The sequence below is a fragment of the Aquarana catesbeiana genome, linkage group LG08, assembly GCF_042186555.1.
Source record: "Aquarana catesbeiana isolate 2022-GZ linkage group LG08, ASM4218655v1, whole genome shotgun sequence".
In the NCBI taxonomy this organism is placed as follows: Eukaryota; Metazoa; Chordata; class Amphibia; order Anura; family Ranidae; genus Aquarana; species Aquarana catesbeiana.
Window position 1 is genome coordinate 226444886 of NC_133331.1, and position 19816 is coordinate 226464701.

General features: G+C 43.4%; 1 protein-coding gene across 3 annotated transcripts in view; it reads right to left on the reverse strand.

The window, feature by feature from the left end:
- Positions 1-19816, reverse strand: part of OGDHL (oxoglutarate dehydrogenase L) — a 295821-nt gene that overhangs the window by 62778 nt on the left and 213227 nt on the right. For all 3 annotated transcript variants that reach the window (XM_073596906.1, XM_073596903.1, XM_073596904.1), the window contains one exon: positions 13590-13717. In XM_073596906.1, coding sequence (XP_073453007.1) covers positions 13590-13717 — 128 coding nt within the window. The remainder of the gene's footprint in view (positions 1-13589; positions 13718-19816) is intronic.

Here is a 19816-nt window from a genome sequence, read left to right on the forward strand (position 1 = left end):
CCCACCCCCCCCCCTCCCCCCCCCCCTTTTTTCTTCCCCCCCTCCCCCCCCCCTTTTTTCTCCCCCCCCCTCCCCCCCCCCTTTTTTCTTCCCCCCCCCCCCCCCCCCTTTTTTCTCCCCCCCCCCTTTTTTCTTCCCCCCCCCTCCCCCCCCCCTTTTTTCTCCCCCCCCCTTTTTTTTTTTCCCCCCTTTCCCCCCCTCCCCTTTCCCCCCCCCAATTTCCTTCCCCCCAGTTCCTCTTCCCCCCCCTTCCTCTTCCCCCCCCCTCCCTCCCCCCTTATCACTTTTGCTCCTGCACACTGGTTTTAATCCTAGAGCTATGTCACTGGTACCCCTTTAATGCACTCTTTTTCTTTTTTTTTTCTTTTTACCTTGTGGTTTATTGATTTCTATAAATCAATGATTCAATTGTTTTACTTACCAGAGGCTGTTCGCTATCCCCTGTGTTCGCCGCGGGGGGAATTATATGGGACTATACACTCCCACAGAGAATGTCTGAACGGGTGAGCCTGCCCTTTTTGTATCCAATTTGTATGTAAATGTTTTATGCATTATGACTTTGCTGCAACTATATTAAGAAGCTATCATGTATTTGCAGACCTGTTTGTATTCATTATATGCTTTTCATGTTACTTTTTAGACTGTACTCTCCTGAGGAAGCGGTGAATACCGCGAAACCGGTCGAGAAACTAAGTCATATATGTACCCCCTGTTACTATTGGGTGCAATTCGTATGGTTGTATAGATTGCTCTTGCTATGAATTACGACTGTATGTGACACTGTAATAATTTTTAAACATTGTTTTTCATTAAAATATATAAATTTTATTATATTACTTTTTCATTTTCATTTTTCCTCTTAAAATTCTTGACTACCTTCAGTACCGCTATAGTCCCCCCTTGTTTCCCCTCGTGTGTGGAGGGTTGGGACATCCGCTGACAGAAGCAGCTAACTGCGGCTGTTCCCTACTCCCTGCCCTTTTCTTTGTACTAAACTCTTTAACCTCCTGTTGTTGGGTTTTCGATAAGGCGACTGCTATTCCAACCTCAGGAACCAAGCAATCAGACAGAGCCGTTGACAACAAAGTCTCTGCGACTATGGATTCCCTATCCCTCCAGGCTTTCAACAGATTAATGTGATCTATCTATTCCGGCTTTTGCCTTCCTGGTTGTCTGACCCTGTAGTTCACCTTACTCACTTTTTCAATTATCTCATATGGGCCCTGCCATTTGGCCAGGAATTTGCTTTCAACCATAGGGACTAGTACCAATATCCTATCCCCCGGGAAAAGGTACAGGTCTTGGCCCCACGATTGTACACTCTCTGCTGTGCTAACTGCGCTTGGGTCAAATGTTTTTTTATGAATGGCATTACCTGTGCAATTCTATCTTGCATCAGGGCGACATGCTCAATCACACTCCTGTGGGGAGAACTCTAATTTTCCCAAGTTTCCTTGGCGATATCCAACAGCCCTCTTGGGTGTCTCCCATAGAGTAACTTGAAGGGTGAAAAAAAACGTAGAGGCCCTAATGGCAAACAGGGTATTAGACAGTCCCAATCCTTTCCATCTCTATCCACCACCTTCTTTAACATTTGCTTTAGGGTTTTGTTGAACCTTTCAACCAACCCATCTGCTTGGGGGTGATACACGGATGTACGCAATTGTGTCACTTTGAACAACTTGCATAGCTCTTTCATAACCTGGGACATAAAGGGTGTACCTTGGTCCGTAAGCAGCTCCTTACAAATACCCACGCGGCTAAAAACAAGAGATAGCTCTTTGGCTATGGTCTTGGCCGAGGCATTTTGAAGAGGAATTGCTTCTGGATAGCGGGTGGCATAGTCCAGTATAACCAAAATGTACTGATGCCCCCTAGCGGACTTCATCATTGGACCTGCCAATTCCATTGCTAACTTCTCAAAGGGGACCTTGATGGGAAGAGGTACCAGCGGGTTACGGAAACGTGGCATAGGTGCCAACTTCTGACACACAGGGTAGGAGGAACAATAATTTTCTGTTTCCTTCATGACCCCAGGCCAATAGAATCTCTGCAATACTCTCGAGTTTTCCCTGCCCCAAAATGACCTCCAAGAATGTGCCCATGGGCTAACTCCAACACCAACTTCCTGTAAGGTTTGGGCACCGCAAGTTGCTCAATGGTTTCTTCCGCCCTTTGAGCCAATCGATACAGTAGATCCCTTTCCACAATGAAGTATGGGTAAGCGCAAGTCTTATCTGGGTTCACTAGCTCACCATCTATTCTTACCACATGTTCCCGTGCTTTTATTGGGGTGGGGTCTTTTAACTGTTCTGTGGCAAAATTTTCCCTGTGAACCTCTAGATCCGAAAACTCAACAGACGGGATGTTTTTGTCTGAGGATGTTGGCTCCTCCCCAGTTTCTCGAGTGTCCCCTGCCAATACCGACAAGGGAAATTCTGGAGAGTCCTCACCACTCTCAGGGAATTCACCTTCCTGGTCTATAGGGGCATCATTGGGGGGCTCAGGACAATCCCATAGTTCTCAAAATTTATGAAAATCCCTCCCCGCAATGGCATCATGTGGTAAGTGAGACACTAACCCCACCTGATGAGAGGTTAGCTTTGGGGGTCTCAAAAAACACTGTAGCCACAGATTACTCTTTGGTGACCCCATGCACACAAATAACAGCCACCTTGTTATTCCCAGAGACCTCTGTAGTAACTAATTCCACTTTTATCAACGTTACCAGGCTACCTGAATCCAGCAACACAACACTTGTACCATTAATATATAGTTTGCATAAATGTTTCTCAGTTCCCCGAGTGGCAGCGCATGCAACTGTCACAAACAGCGACTGACACTTAGGCTACTTTCACACTGAGGTGCTTTACAGGCGATATAGCGCTAAAAATAGCGCCTGCAAAGCGCCTCTCCTGTCACTCCAGTGTGAAAGCCCGAGGGCATTGCCGGCGCTTTTAACCCTTTTTCGGCCACTAGTGAGGGTTTTAAGCACCTTGCTATCGGCCGAAAAGTGCCGCTAAAAGGTAAAAATAGCAGCGCTTTACCGCCGATGCCCCAGCGCCTAAGGGTGAAAGTACCCTTAGAAAGTTACATTGCATGTTCATCCACAACTGGGCAATTTGCTGCAATATGTCCCTCTTGCCGGCAGCAAATAATCTTTTTCGCTGCCTCTTGCGGCCTTGACTTCCCGGGCTGCTCTTGCCAGACATTAGGTAGAACTCCTGCCCTCTCACTCTCTCCACCCTTACCCCTTGGAGTCATCTTACCCGCTGCTGGGGATGGTCTGGTCTTAGGGTGGAAATTCTGTGAGTCCCTGGGAGAGGCGGTCAGGTTCTCTGTAGCCAAGTACCTCTCAACCAGATCCACAAGCTTGGTCGGCCGTTTCTGGGTCTCCATGGCTTACCCACTTTTGGATGGCAGTAGGAACAGATCTCAGGAACCGATCCATAACAACACGCTCCACAATCTTTGGTGCAGTCAAAGTCTCTGGCTGGAGCCACTTCCTGCTTAGGTGAATGAGATCATACATTTATGTGAGGCCAGTGGGATTTCCCAAGCCATAAAGTGCAGTTATGTACACGCTGAGCCCGGATGACCAGGGTGACACCCAGCCGTGCCAATATTTCTGTTTTTAGCACAACATAGTCTTTTGCTTGGTCAGGCTCTAGATCATAATAAGCTTTCTGCGATTCCCCAGAAAACAGAGGGGTCACCAGTCCAGTCCACTGGTCCTTAGGCCCCTTTATCTTTCAACAGTCCTTTCAAATGTGTTTAAAAACACCTCCAGATCATCCTCTCCAGTCATTTTTGGCAGTAAAAGGCTCACACTAAATGATGTAGTATTAGTGGAACCACTTGCCTTACTGGTCTGCGGATATTGCTGCATTAATGTCTCTATTTGTTGTTGGTGTCTCTGCTCTTGCTTTTGCAACAAATATATGAAGCGGGCCTCAGATTTTTGCTGAGCTTCCAGACTCTGCTGGTGAGCTTGCTGCTGAGCTGCGAGGCTCTGTTGCAAAGTTGCATTTAAGGCTCTTTTGCAAACCTGCATTTGTCTGCTGTTTTTTTTTTGTTTAATACATTTTTATTAAAGAAAAATATAACAGAGATACAATTATAACTCAAAATAGAGAACATTTCCATTTTTACAATAACACAAAGAAAGAAAAACAGTACTCACATACCGTACCAGTTAGAATAATTCCGTAATTGCCTCTAGGAAGATACATAAAATCGGCGCACTATCTGACTAGGCAAAGGATATAAACTATGTGAGTACCATGTATCGAACGTAATTGAGTAAAAACATAATGCTTTGGTTTATTGAAAATAGACACTTAAAAGAGAGTATTGGGGAAAGAATGTAGAGAGAATAGAAGAGAGAAAAAATAAAAAGGAATATAAGAGAAAAAAGTGAGGGGAGAAAGGTGAAAAGGGAGGAGAAGGGAGGTGGAAGGCTGCCGGCATGCAGGGCCATGTATTGAAAAGAGGGTTGCATTAGCGAAGTTAAAGACAATGCTAGGTGGCTAAATCTGATTGATTAGTTTAAGGGGTTTCTGTAATGAGATTTTTATATGAGGAAGTGGTCTGAAATTTTTTCCAAGAATCCCATATGAGAGAATATTTCTGAGAGGTCCCTCTGATATTGTGGGTAATACTCTCCATGAGGTGTACGTTGTCAACCATTTGTAGCCAGTTTTTTATAGAAGGAATTACTGGTTGACCCCATAGAGTGGGAATCAAGGCCTTAGCAGTATTCAGTAGATGAGGAATGATTGAGCGTTTGTACGACCTTATGGGAGTTTTTGTAACATGAAAAAGGATAGCCCACGGGTCGTTTGGTATGTGAACATCAGCAATCTGAACAATCAGATCACGAATGACATCCCAATATGGACGGATAAGTGGACAAAACCACCATATGTGTGCATGGGTAGCTTTGTTCCCACAGTTCCTCCAGCACAAAGGGGAACTGGCGGGGAACATTTGGTGCAGTCTAACTGGGGTGTAATGCCATCTAGTGAGCAATTTATAGTTGACCTCTGACATTTTTGAGGCTAGGGGCGAGGTGTGGGCTAATTGTAGGATCCTATCCTTTTGACTGTCAGTCAGGGAAAGATCAAATTCAGCTTCCCATTTAGTCAAGTAATGTGGGAATCCGGGATTTTGAAGAGTGATAAGGGCTTTATAAAATAACGAAATGCTATGTAGAGGAGGATATTTTGGATGAAATATAACTTCTATAGCATTTAAATCACTAACGTCCCTAAGTGGAGTAGCAAGAGAGCTTAGGAAGTGTTGTATCTGGTGGTATCTCCATTTATCTAGAAACGTGGCAGGTTTAGGGGCGAGGATCGTAGGTAATGGTTTTAGTACATTGCCATTAAGAATATGATGGCTCTTCCGGCCTCCATGACTTAAAACCTGGATCCAGAAGACCCGGCAAAAAGTATGTATGATTGAGGAGAGGTAATAGGGAGGAGTCATAAGCCCAAGAAAGTTTTTTATGTAAGGCGTCCCATACATCTAAAGAGGATATGGTGAGAGCCGAGGTAGTACGAGCAAGGTTCCTGTGGGATCTGGGTATCCAGGGAGCCATTGAAAGATCCATGCCACTTAATGAATACTCAATTTGTACCCATAACTTCGAGTTAAGAGCATATTTCCACTCAGCTAGTCTGGCCAATACAGTCGCTTGGTAATATGCTTTGAAATTGGGAAGTGCCAGACCACCTGAGCATTTGGAACGAAACAATGACTCCCTGGATATTCTAGGATGTCTGTCCTTCCAGATGAAGCGGGAAACCATGGATTGTAAAATAGTAAAAAACCCCACTGGAACGCTCAATGGCAGCATTTGAAAGAGAAAGAGAATGCGAGGTAAAATGTTCATTTCAATTATATTTGCTTTCCCTAACCAGGTGTGAGACAAGTTGGACCAATTTCGTAAGTCATTTCTGATCCTATTTAGCATGGGAATATAATTATATCGAAAAAGGGAGTGGAGATTAGAAGTAAGATAAATGCCTAAGTATTTCATACATTTTTGTTCCCATTTAAATGGAAAGAGGGGTTTAAGAAAGAGAGCCTCAGACTTAGGGATGTTAATGTTTAAAATTTCGGATTTAGGTTTATTTTGAAGTTTGAAATTGAATGAAACAAGGAAAATGCAGACATCAAATTGAGAATCGAAATACGTGGTTGTTGAATGAAAAATAGAACATCATCTGCATAAGCTGCATATTTATGGGATTTGTTGCCTATTTGTATGCCTTTGATATTAGCATTGTTCCTAATTGTAGCTAAGAAGGGTTCTAAGGTAATAGCAAAAAGGAGAGGGGAGAGGGGACATCCTTGCCTGGTTCCATTATGTAGAACAAAGGGGTCACTTAGCGTCCCATTAATTCTAATTTGTGCTGAGGGATCAGAATATAGGGATGAGATACGATGGAACATTTTAGGTCCCAGGCCAAAGTGGCGTAAGGTCAATTTAAGGTACTCCCAGTCCACCCTATCAAAAGCCTTCTCTGCATCAGTAGAAAGGAGTAGGGTGGGCTGGGAGTAGCGCTGAACATACTGAATTAAGGAGATTGCACGAAGGGAATTATCTTTTGCTTCTCTAGTGGGTATGAAACCTGATTGGTCTGCCGAGATCCATTTAGGTATAAGGGGAAGTAAGCGGTTTGCCATGACTTTGGCGAATAATTTAGTGTCAACGTTAATTAATGATATTGGTCTATAACTGTTACAAAGGGTAGGGTCCTTATCTGATTTGGGAATGACAGTGATATGAGTTGAAAGTGATTCCGGGCGTAGACCTGAGGAGTGAGAGATAGAGTTTGCATATGCAGAGAGGCGAGGAGGTAAGATGTCACTGAATGTTTTATAATAAAGAATAGTGAACCCGTCTGGTCCAGGGGCTTTACCAGAGGGGGAAGACTTTAATGCTGCTTGAAATTCCTCCACCGAGAAGTCTTCTTCTAATTCTTTAAGGACGGACACGGGCAATTTAGGAAGATTAGCTTCTGTCAAGTAGGAAAGCATACGATTCCGTCTCTCCTTATGAGGAAGAGAGGATAAGTCGTTTTTGACGTTATACAGGTCCGAATAATAATCTCTGAAGGCTTTAGCGATGTCTGGAGTTGCATAAGCTAATGAACCTGACGGGAGTTTGATTTTGGGAATAAATGATTGCGATTGCTTAGTCTTTAATGATCTAGCTAACAATCTGCTAGGTTTATTCCCCAATTCGTAAAATTTATGTGACAGGCGTTGGAACTTTCGCTTGGTATCTAAATTAAGGAGGGATTTCAATTCCACTCACTTAAGTGTGTGGGATTGAAGGTGTGCAGTATGTAAAGAAAGTTTATGTTGCTTGTCAAGAGCCGCTATCTGTTGTAAGACCTGGTCAATTTGTTGACCATGCTCCCTTTTCTTCCGAGCGCCAAGCTCAATAAGTCGGCCTCTAATAGTAGCCTTGTGAGCCTCCCATACAATAGAGGGGAGGTATCAGAAGGTTTGTTTTCCTTGAAATACTGCGATAAATGAGAAGCTAACATGGAAACCTCCACTTCATCAGAGAGAAGGGAGTCATTCAGTTTCCAATTGGTGGTGCGTCGGGGTAGGGAAGGCATGGTCAGTGTCATCGACACAGGTGCATGGTCTGAAATAGATGCGGTGCCTATGTGAGTAGAGTGTAAGAGGGGGAGATGAAAGTGATCTATGAATATATTGTCTATTCTAGAGTATGACTGATGTGTTGAGGAGTAATGTGAAAAATCCTTCTCCTTGGGGTGAAGAAGGCGCCATACGTCCATTAATTGAAGATCAAGAAGCCGTTTTTTCACAAATTTCAGTCGTTTAAAAGAGATATTAGAACGATTTTGTGACGTATCAATAGTGGGGTCTAATGACATGTTTATATCCCCTGCTAGGATAGTAAGTCCTTTAGCGAAATGTGACAATTTAGTCAGTATTTGGGAGAGAAAGGTTGGTTGATTATGGTTCGGGCAATAGATATTCGCAAGAGTGCATTGAGTATTTCCAATAAATCCCCTAAAAAAAAGAAAGCGACCATGATCATCTGCAAGCATTTCAGATAACCTGATGACATGTTTCTGCAAAAACCAATAGCTACCCCCTTAGCTTTATTGGTGTCCGATAGGCTATAATACCACTGTGGAAAGTTAGGTGACGTTTAACGGGTGTCGTGTGAGTTAAATGGGTTTCCTGAAGAAAGGCAATGGAACATGTAGCTTGTTTCAGTTCCCGATATACTTGGTGTCGATTAGCAGCAACATTAAGACCCATAACATTATAGGATACTATCTTTACCTTAGCCATTTAGAAATAAGATGTGAGCCTTCAAACAAACTTGCCAGGCATGCCAGCAGGGAGGAGAAAGTGGAGGGAAAGAAGGAAGAGAAAGTAAGTAAAGAGAGAGATGAGGAGGGATGGAAAAGGATAAACATATACAGAAGATATACATGTAAATCAAAGAACTTGTGGGAAATGAATGAATGTCACGCAGAAATCTGCAGTGGTCCCGTTGGGGAAAGAGAGAGCGAAAGGCCATCCCAATCCCTGAGCAGGGGTGGAATAGGACAACTTCAGGGCCCTTCGCACTCGCCTACCCCAGAAGGAGATGGGGGCGGGGTTACGCTGTAGGAGGGAGGTAGTGAGGGGAGTGTGCCCCGACAGCACACGGCCTGTAAAAAATTAACAAATAACTTGCAACTAGCAAGAAAACAATAAGTTCCAGTTAGAAATATGAACAACCACACAAATAAAACCAGAATCAGTATAAACAGTGTACATCCTACAAGATATCATAAATGTAGACCAACCTAGAGTTTGAACCATAGAACCCAAAAGAAAAGAAAAAAGGAAGATCAAACACTGGTCAGATTAATGGCGAGTCTGCTTTAGTCATAAGTGGGCAAGTAAAAGTAGGAAAAACATAGCGGCCAAAATCGGACTCTATAAAAAACAAAAAAACAAAAAAACCTTGTAGGAGAGAGACTGTTTACATTAATGATAAAGGTGCGGGTGAAAAAATAAATGGTTCAACCATGTTTTTGTGCAGAACCCAGGAGAGAAGTGCGCCTCTTCTTTGAGGGGGTTTTTTTCCAGAGAGCGTCCATAGGGCAGGAGAATTTGGGGATTGGGTCCTGCCAGCCTGGAAGTTCCATGGGCGAGAGATGTAAATCCTGCAGAAAAGTTGGGAGTTCCTCAGGAAATCTCAGCGTATGGGAGCGGCCATTTTTTGTGGCAATCAGGCAGGCAGGAAAGCCCCATCTGTATGTGATCCCGTCAGAGCGTAGTTGGTCAAGGAGCGGTTTTAGGGCGCTACGACGATCTAGAGTATGCTTGGAAAGATCTGGATAGATGGTGATAGTTGCCCCGTCAAAGTCAATGTTAGGCAGTCCCCGCATCTTCACCATGATGGCATTTTTATCTTCAAAGTAATGCAGGCGACATATAACATCCCTGGGCAGATCTGAGTTAGCATTACGGGGTCGTAGGGCACGATGCACACGGTCAAAGCGTAGCAGTGCAGTGACAGGGTTACCCAGAATAGTATTAAAAATGTCCCTTATAGAAGGTTCAAGATCAGTATCTCCAATGGCTTCCGGCAGACCTCTAACACGTATATTATTTCTGCGGTTACGGTTCTCGAGGTCTTCAAGCTTATACAAAGATGCACGGTGGGCAAACGCCAGCTGGGTAACAGTGTCCTGCAGTTCTTTAATAGCTAATGCTTGCGTGTCTTGTCGCTGCTCCGTTTCCTCCACTCTGACCAAGATATGTGACATATCAGATCTAACTGCAGTTATTTCTTTTTTAATGGATTTCTCCAAACTGTGAAACATGCCTGCAAGTTCTTTTTTGAGACCGCTCATAAGTGTAGACATTTCAGAGCCCGCGGGGGATCCAGGATCGTCCATAAGATCCGAGCAGTAGGAGGATGCCGGAGAGCTCTCTCTCACCGGTGCGGCGTGGGGTGATGGAGAAGCGCTTGTTCTCGAGGTTCTGGCTTGGTTGCCACGTGCGTTGGCTAAGTATTGCTGAATAGAACCAGTAGAGGCTGGAATGGGTAGTGATCGCTTGTTTGGACGTTTAACTGGGGCAGACCGGAGTTTAGATGTTTTTGCGGGCATAGCTGGAACTATATGGCCGATAGCTGTAAAGAGCACCCCCCCTCACATCTGAGCAATATCACACATTCATCAAGGTGCTATCAGCATACAGAGGGATTCCGGTTGGGAGCACAAAGGTGGCTTCTGGTCTCCAGATGCAGGCCAGAGCCATGGACCTTCCTAGCGGCAGTGATCGGTCAGGAGCTGCAGTATTATGTGGGACTCAAAAGAGACAATTAAGATCTACAGTCAAAGTCACAGCATAAGATATATAGCCCAGCTCTTTGAGGGGGGGGATCTTGCTGCAGGAAACAGTAAGGGAACTTCAATGAGGTTCAGTGAGGCAGAAAATCTAAAAGGGTGTATTTGGAGCACCAAGATGGCCGCCGGCCTCCAGAAGTAGGCCGAAGCCGCGGACTTTCCTAGAGGCTCTACCTGGCCGGGTGGGCTCCGCCTCTAAAAACAAGTCTAGTATCCGAACGGTGCGTGGGTGGAGGGGGAATGCTGTTACTCACTGTGTCCCAGTTATTGGAGAGGGCCGATCAACTTCAGATTGGTGTCCGGAGCCTGGATACTACAGGCCAGAGGCTCCAATCGAGCCGCAGGCCGCAAGATGGCGACCGGCCGCAGGGAAGAAAGGCTGAGGGCTCGGGCTCACAAGCAAACCACCGCCGCTTGTCCCTGTCAATCTCCGGTAGGACGGGGGGCCACCAACCCAAGGCAGATGTCCGCTCAGCGCTCGGGTCACAGGAACGCCAGGCCGGAGGCTCCGTGCAGGCAGTAGGCCCCAAGATGGCGACCGGGACCCCGGCGCGGCATGATCCGTAGGCCCGGATCAGAACACCCAGCTGGAGCCAGGAAAGACCCCTCCCGGAGTATAGCGGGGGGGTCCAGAAGGCTGTAAAGGGGCAATGGAGGCCCAAAAAGGTTGACCAGTATCCGGATGGCAACGGATTCCCTATGCCTTTGAGGAACTCAGCTAGCTCACGTCCTCCTTGGTGCTCGTCCAGACACGCCCCATTTGTCTGCTGTTGATATGTATTTGCTAGAGCCAGCTGTCTCAGTATCTCCTCCATGCTGGCCTTAAAAAAAAAACTGCCCCGGCTTGTTCCACCAACTGTGAGAGGGTTAGCTCAGCAGCAGGTGTGTGTGACCCCCTGGATGGGTTCACTACACAAAAATTAGGCACAGCAAACAACAGTGAAGGTGAAAAAAACAAAGGTGCGGTTTATTTACACTATTTACAATGGTCCAAAAACAGTAAAACAAAAAATAACATTCCAAAAATAAATCCTTGCCAACTTGGCCACTTACTACAACATAGGTTTCCCTGGCTATCAGCTAGGTCCAGCCTTGTGCTGTCCCCAGCACCTATCTCCCTGTTAAAGAGGCTTGCCACACAGGCGTTGTCTCCCCGCACAAACACGGCTTACGCTCCCCAGTCTAAACAGGCACAAAACTGGCCCCAAGATGAAGCAACTCCCTTTGCATGCTGGGAGTTTTTGTAGAGGCTTTAATGAGCCAACTTAATTCAGCTGGGCTCATTACCTCTACCCCTGCAGGACTCTCAGCACTTCCCCCCAGTGGTACAAATCGGCATAGAGCCTGAATCTGGGACACACATTTGCCATCCTGGATGCAACCAGGCGACTGCAACAGTCCAATATGCCCCCTGCTGAATCAGACCAATAGCTCTGCAATCAACAACACTTGTGTTCCCTGCTGATTTGAGAGTTCTGGCTCTTACTCAGTGAGATGCATGTTCAATTATACTTATAAAAAAAAAACACTTTTCTGACCTATAAATACCATTAAAACCACATACACGGGCTACAATATTTTGTCTGCACTTTTCCTATATGTATATTTGTAGCACATAATATATCCTTATTCCAAAGAGTATACAAAGTGAAATTTCCCCTGGCAGCACTTAATCCAAGTGTAATTTAATCTTCAGCATTATGAGCCCATTTGTGAACATTGAGACATGGCTGAGAAACTTGCAATATGACTAATTTGTTGAAGGTTTATCTGCACATATGTTGCTCTTTATTTAGGCATAGTGATAAATGTAAAATGATCAGGTAACTTTTCTTTTCTGCTACAGGGAAACACAAAAGAAGGCTTACCCAATACATCAGTACAAATTGCAATATGAGTAAAAGGCATTACCCACAGCAACCAGATTTTAGTTCATCACATTCAGATCAGTTACAATATTTTATCTAAACAATTGCAATACTTAATACCTTGTGACTTATTATACTGCCTTAATAAATATGACTTAAAGCGGAGTTCCACCCAAAAATGTAACTTCCGCTTTAAGTGCTGGTGACCACCTGACATGCCCCATTTGGCATGTCATTTTTTTTGGGGGGGGGGGGGGGAGGCGGGTACCGTTTTTACAGGCACCCAGCTCCCACTTCCTCCCCTGGCAGCGTGGCGCCGGAAGGAAGATCACCTCTCCCCCCTCACTCCCTGCAATCTTCTGGGACATGTCACAGGTCCCAGAAGATTGCCCAGCCATTCACAGCGCGGCTCGCGCAGTGCGTGTCGGGCTGTAAAGCCACAGCTGGGCGCCCACAGTTAGAATGCCGTTGCCGCGGAGAGGAGGGGGAGAGGAGCGGGTCTTTCGTGCGCCCGCATTGCTGGACCGTGGGTCAGGTGAGTGTGATTATTAAAAGTCAGCAGCTACACTTTTTGTAGCTGCTGACTTTTAAATGGGTGGAACTCCGCTTTAAAGCTGAACTTTATGTTCAAAGCTGTCTTTATTTTCAGTGAAGATTATTAAATTAGGCAATCAGTTTAAAAAGAACATTGCCATAAATACAATAACTGATATAGTTGACATAAAAAAAGTTGAACTGTATAAATTTTATCTTAACCAACTCCCCACACAACCATTGGTTTCACACGTGTGCAGAAAACATATTTTACCATACAACAAAGTAAGCCAAGTCTGAAGGCAGTGGCATGATTTCACAGTATGTAGTACTGGAACATTCTAAAGTGATATCTGTCTGGATGGAGGGTCTAACTATGTGCCTGTATTAATTGTAAATGGAAGTTATTCAGTAAAGAGAAATTAGCACATTGCATATCAGTATTAACATTTTTTCTAGTGATAAATCATAGCAGTTTTTTTGCATGATTTTTTTAGCACAACAGCATTAGCATTATTACCTTAGTATAGTGTTAGTATAGGTTAGGATAGGTCAGCAATAGTATTAATGTTAAAGCTGTGGTTTAGGCTTGGGTTTAGGGTTGAGTGTGAGATTTATAAGTTTCACCTTTTAGGATTTATATTAAAGGTTACGTTTTAGATAAGTGACCTTTTGGTTCGTAGGGAAGCGCACCCCCATCTAGTTCTATTTCATTTCTCATTACAGCAATAAATAAATCGGATTATGGTCATGGCAAGGAGTTTAGCAGGATGGTATAACTTACCCAGGACGCCATATTCAGACAGGGAGCTGTTACACACAGTGTAGGGAGCTTGGTCTGGCCAGAGGTGATTCATTGGGACACAAGTCCGGCGATCTACATCCTGGTCATGTAAAACGTGATGGCGATGGCTTACAAAAAGATAAAGCATAGTCAATGGATGAACCAAGATTCTCTTATTCCAACAATACATAAAAATATATAAATATGTTGGTCATTATTGTCAAGGCCACTACAGGAGAGCCTCTGTACCTTTTGAATTATATATTAACTTTCTTACAATATAAAGAATGCAGCAGGCTTTTGACAGATGCAGCAAGAATGAGACTTCAAGATAGGAGGGCAAGAGGAGCTGGAGACACTTTTTAACGTGTTACTAAACCCAGGACCCTGCATTCACTATATGTGTTCTGTTATTACAGTACACAGAACATGGAAATGCAATTGTTTTCGTAAATATAAACTGCTAAATACCTTTTCTTATCAGCAATTAGAGCAGTCTTGTGACTTCTATGCTTCTATCGGTGTCCGGCCGATCACTAGTTAAAGCTTGTAGGAGGAATTTTCATTCTCCTCTGACTGCACCATGACTTTCTGTGCTACTCACATGCACCCGCCCAAAAAAACAAAACAAAAAACACTCTAGCAATAAACACCAAACCGATACTACCAAAAAATGTATGATCATAAAATGAATAGTGTCAAATAGTTAATCAGTGTTGATCACATATAAAGTAAATACACAATAATGCTTAATCATCAGATGTGCCAGTGATTGGTAGAAACCCGTGCTGGTTCCATGAGCCAGACACCAAACATAAAAAACATCAAACTTTAAAAGTCCATAAAAAATGTGTAGAAAAATAGTGAAGAAAACATCAACAGAGTTCAAAGGGGGTGATGCATGGCCAGATGGTATTCACAGAATTTTAGTCGCACCAAATCTGGCGAGTGGGCAGAAGTCGCACCAAAGTCGCACCAAATCTGGCGAGTGGGCAGAAGGGAAACCACAAGTGTGCATAGATTGTACATCAGTGCCGGGGCCAACACCAGGAGTAGAGGAGGCTTACCGGAAAAAATTGACCTGAAATGGCGTACGCCAGACAAGTCAAAAAAGCATAATAACCACTGGTTCTGGGAAATGTGTCTTGTCAGATGTCATCAACAGATGGTGGAAAGAAAAAGGGGGGGTCCGCACGGCTTCCTCTCCCATAGGTAATCCAGCATAAGCCAAACGTGTAGTTTCATATGCCATGCAAGGAGCAAACAAAACTCACATAGCATAATAACGTTTTAAAACACTAGTTTATTAAAATAATAAAAAACAATAAAAAACAAACTCACATTTGGAAGAACGAAACAGAGCTCAAATATCAAATAGCGGCGATTGTGAGGGGTCCACCCGACATGTTTCAGCTAAGGAGCTGTCATCTGGGGTATGGACCACCCTCACCTCACCGCTTTATAAACAGAAGATGACCCCCACTGGGAGTGTCTACAAACCGGAAGTGCAACAAGTAAGAATCACTCCGGTTTTCAGGGTCATAGGATGACTAATTGAATAGTTATATTAAGAACAAATTAATGAAACAGAGAACCACGTATCTCATGTTTCTAAATTAGGATATTAAAAATGAAAAAATAAGTACAAAAAAAACGGTAAGCTGTGCCCTGAATCAGTCCATCTATCAGGAACTGGTCAGAGCACTAGCCAAGCCTCCCTTTCAGCCAGCCTGCTCCTCAAGCCTCACTCTCATATGTGATGCACTTCCCATCACACAGAGAGGAAGTAAAACCACTGCACTCCATAAGGAGGAAACCAAGCCTCAATCTGAGGTGAAGTGTGAGCAGAGAGGAGAAAAAAAATCAGTGCACTGAAAAAAGGCATTAGTGTTAAAATAAAAACAGATTGAAAAAGAGAAAGAAAAAAAAGGGGATAAAAATTATTACACAAGGCTAATGCTAGCAATAACATTACCTTATAAAGGTGATACAAGGACATTCTAATAAGGTTAATTAGTGATCAATATTAGAATCATGGACCATAATATTAAAGGGACACTGCCAATGGGGGACATCAACAGCGTACATAACAAAAATTGCATTCTGAATTAAACCATAATTATCCCAGATTCCATTACATAAATTAAGACAACCAATAATCATCTTGTATAGTAAAAAAATAACATTATTCTTTGTCATTTAGACAATAAGAGAGATCATATTTATATTCAAGCTTGGTTAATAAAAGAGTTGATGTCCCACTCCACGTTGATACCCTGTGGAAAATTGGACCCCAACTCATATAACCAGTAGGTCTCTAAACGCGAGACACCTCTAAGAATCGACCCGCCCCGCCAGGGGGGCACGTACCTATCTATAATGAGGAATTGAGTACCCACAGGGTTCCGATCGTGAACCTCCCTATAGTGTCTAGGGACAGTGTGTTTAGTACTGCCCGCTTTAATGAGATTGATGTGTTCCGAAACCTGTGTAGTAAAAGATCTGATGGTCCGGCCAACATATTGCTTGCCACAAGGGCAAGCACAAGCATGTTAAAAAAATCTGCATGGAGACAAGCATGTCTCCATGCAGCACAAGCATGTTAAAAAAATCTTTGAAAATCACTGGGATGTTTTAAGAACAGATAAAATCTTGGGACCTCTGTTGCCTAAGACTCCAAAGGTGGTGTTTAAGGGTGTTCCATCTCTCCGGAATAGGTTAGCACCTAATGTCATCAACCCACCAGAGAGACCATCCTTTTTCCACAACTTGATTGGATTTTATCCTTGTAAAAAGTGCTTGGTCTGTAAATTTAATACCTGTGGCAGAAGGGCTAGTTATAGTCTTTCTTCCACCGTGACCGGCCGTACTTACAAAATTAAATATTTCTGCACGTGTGCCACTACAGGAATAGTTTATCTTTTAACTTGCCCTTGTGGCAAGCAATATGTCGGCCGGACCATCAGATCTTTTACTATACGGGTTTCGGAACACATCAATCTCATTAAAGCGGGCAGTACTAAACACACTGTCCCTAGACACTATAGGGAGGTTCACGATCGGAACCCTGTGGGTACTCAATTCCTCATTATAGATAGGTACGTGCCCCCCTGGCGGGGCGGGTCGATTCTTAGAGGTGTCTCGCGTTTAGAGACCTACTGGGTATATGAGTTGGGGTCCAATTTTCCACAGGGTATCAACGTGGAGTGGGACATCAACTCTTTTATTAACCAAGCTTGAATATAAATATGATCTCTCTTATTGTCTAAATGACAAAGAATAATGTTATTTTTTTACTATACAAGATGATTATTGGTTGTCTTAATTTATGTAATGGAATCTGGGATAATTATGGTTTAATTCAGAATGCAATTTTTGTTATGTACGCTGTTGATGTCCCCCATTGGCAGTGTCCCTTTAATATTATGGTCCATGATTCTAATATTGATCACTAATTAACCTTATTAGAATGTCCTTGTATCACCTTTATAAGGTAATGTTATTGCTAGCATTAGCCTTGTGTAATAATTTTTATCCCCTTTTTTTTTTCCTTTCTCTTTTTCAATCTGTTTTTATTTTAACACTAATGCCTTTTTTCAGTGCACTGATTTTTTTCTCTTCTCTGCTGACACTTCACATCAGATTGAGGCTTGGTTTCCTCCTTATGGAGTGCAGTGGTATTACTTCCTCTCTGTGTGATGGGAAGTGCATCACATATGAGAGTGAGGCTTGCGGAGCAGGCTGGCTGAAAGGGAGGCTTGGCTAGTGCTCTGACCAGTTCCTGATAGATGGACTGATTCAGGGCACAGCTTACCTTTTTTTGTACTTATTTTTTCATTTTTAATCTCCTAATTTAGAAACATGAGATACATGGTTCTCTGTTTCATTAATTTGTTCTTAATATAACTATTCAATTAGTCATCCTATGACCCTGAAAACCGGAAGTGATTCTTACTTGTTGCACTTCCGGTTTGTAGACACTCCCAGTGGGGGTCATCTTCTGTTTATAAAGCGGTGAGGTGAGGGTGGTCCATACCCCAGATGACGGCTCCTTAGCTGAAACATGTCGGGTGGACCCCTCACAATCGCTGCTATTTGATATTTGAGCTCTGTTTCGTTCTTCCAAATGTGAGTTTGTTTTTTATTGTTTTTTATTATTTTAATAAACTAGTGTTTTAAAACGTTATTACGCTATGTGAGTTTTGTTTGCTCCTTGCATGGCATACGAAACTACACGTTTGGCTTATGCTGGATTACCTATGGGAGAGGAAGCCGTGCGGACCCCCCCTTTTTCTTTCCACCATCTGTTGATGACATCTGACAAGACGCATTTCCCAGAACCAGTGGTTATTATGCTTTTTTGACTTGTCTGGCGTACGCCATTTCAGGTCAATTTTTTCCGGTAAGCCTCCTCTACTCCTGGTGTTGGCCCCGGCACTGATGTACAATCTATGCACACTTGTGGTTTCCCTTCTGCCCACTCGCCAGATTTGGTGTGACTTTGGTGCGACTTCTGCCCACTCGCCAGATTTGGTGCGACTAAAATTCTGTGAATACCATCTGGCCATGCATCACCCCCTTTGAACTCTGTTGATGTTTTCTTCACTATTTTTCTACACATTTTTTATGGACTTTTAAAGTTTGATGTTTTTTATGTTTGGTGTCTGGCTCATGGAACCAGCACGGGTTTCTACCAATCACTGGCACATCTGATGATTAAGCATTATTGTGTATTTACTTTATATGTGATCAACACTGATTAACTATTTGACACTATTCATTTTATGATCATACATTTTTTGGTAGTATTCACTATTTTTATATGTCTTTATTGTAATACACACGGCTGTGGATGTGATATATAGCGCCACACTTTTGTTTCTTTTGTTTTTTTTCTGCCTTGAGTCTATAGGTGTGTTGGCTGCTTTTCACTTTCTTTCTAAACGTAGCGCTGTACTTAATTTTTATTTTTGCTTAATAAACACCAAACTGAGCATGTGCAGAGTGCCTCCAAGGCTCTGTGCTATCAGCAGATGGTTTGGGGACAGTTAGAAAAGGGGAGTATCAGAGAAGACAGGATCAAACTTTTTACACAATGTGGGGGGCTAAAAAGTAAAAAGCGTTCTGCCTTTAGAACCACTTTAATATAACATACATCAGCAGATAAGAATTTTTAAGTGTGGAGATAATGTGTTTTTATTATTTAACCACAATTCCAAAAAAGTTGGGCTGCTCTGTAAAATCTGCATAAAAACAGAATGCAATCATTTGCAAATCTCATAAACCCATATTTTCTTCAAAATAAAAAATGGAAAACATATCAAATGTTTAAACTGAGAAAATGTACCATTTTAAGAAAAAAATAAGGTAATTTTAAAATTGATGGCAGCAACATGTCTCAAAAAAGTAGGGACAGGGCAACAAAAAGCTAGCAAAGTAAGTGGTACTAACAAGAGTGTCAAGTATCAGGTGACCAGAGCTGTGTGGACAGCAACAGAGGAACAAACGCAGGTAAGGTGAAAATATATGATTTATTAAAGATAAGTGAATAAATATAAATACAACCACCTCCAATAGCACTCAGTGCACAACCAATACCAAACAGAAACCCACAAATAATAATAGTAACAGACAAATATATACAAGTAATGGGGAATACCAGAATCATAAACAAGGCCAGGCCAGGGTCGTCAACGGGAGGTCAGCAGCTAGAGAAAAGGAAGACAAACAGGACAAGGAGAGGATGGATGGATCACAGGAGGGACGGGTACAGGTACAAGGTTCAGGTAACAGACAGGAACAGGATCAGGGTCAGGTACAGATACAGAGCTTCACAGGTTCAGGGTCAGGGCGCAAGGAAAGATACCAAGGCAAGGCATAAGTGTGTCTGCCGGGTATTTATACACATCTCGATCAGATTCAGGTGATGCCTGATTGCCGGAGAAGATGTCGGCCCCACACTGCCAGGAACCTCCCGCTGGTGGACGCCAGTACTGCGGCCCAAAGATCACATAATACTACTAACAGGGGAAAGCTCCCCTGGCAGTTCCAGACGGCCAGGAGACACCTGCTGATGGACCACAGTACTGCACGCCAAATATCAGGCAGTGTCATCAGCAGATGGAACCTTCCCTGACAGTACCCCCCCTCAAAGGAGTGGCCTCCGGACACTCCATCTAGCTGCTGCTGGGACAAGTCCATGGCATCAAGCTGGGCAGCGGGCAGAG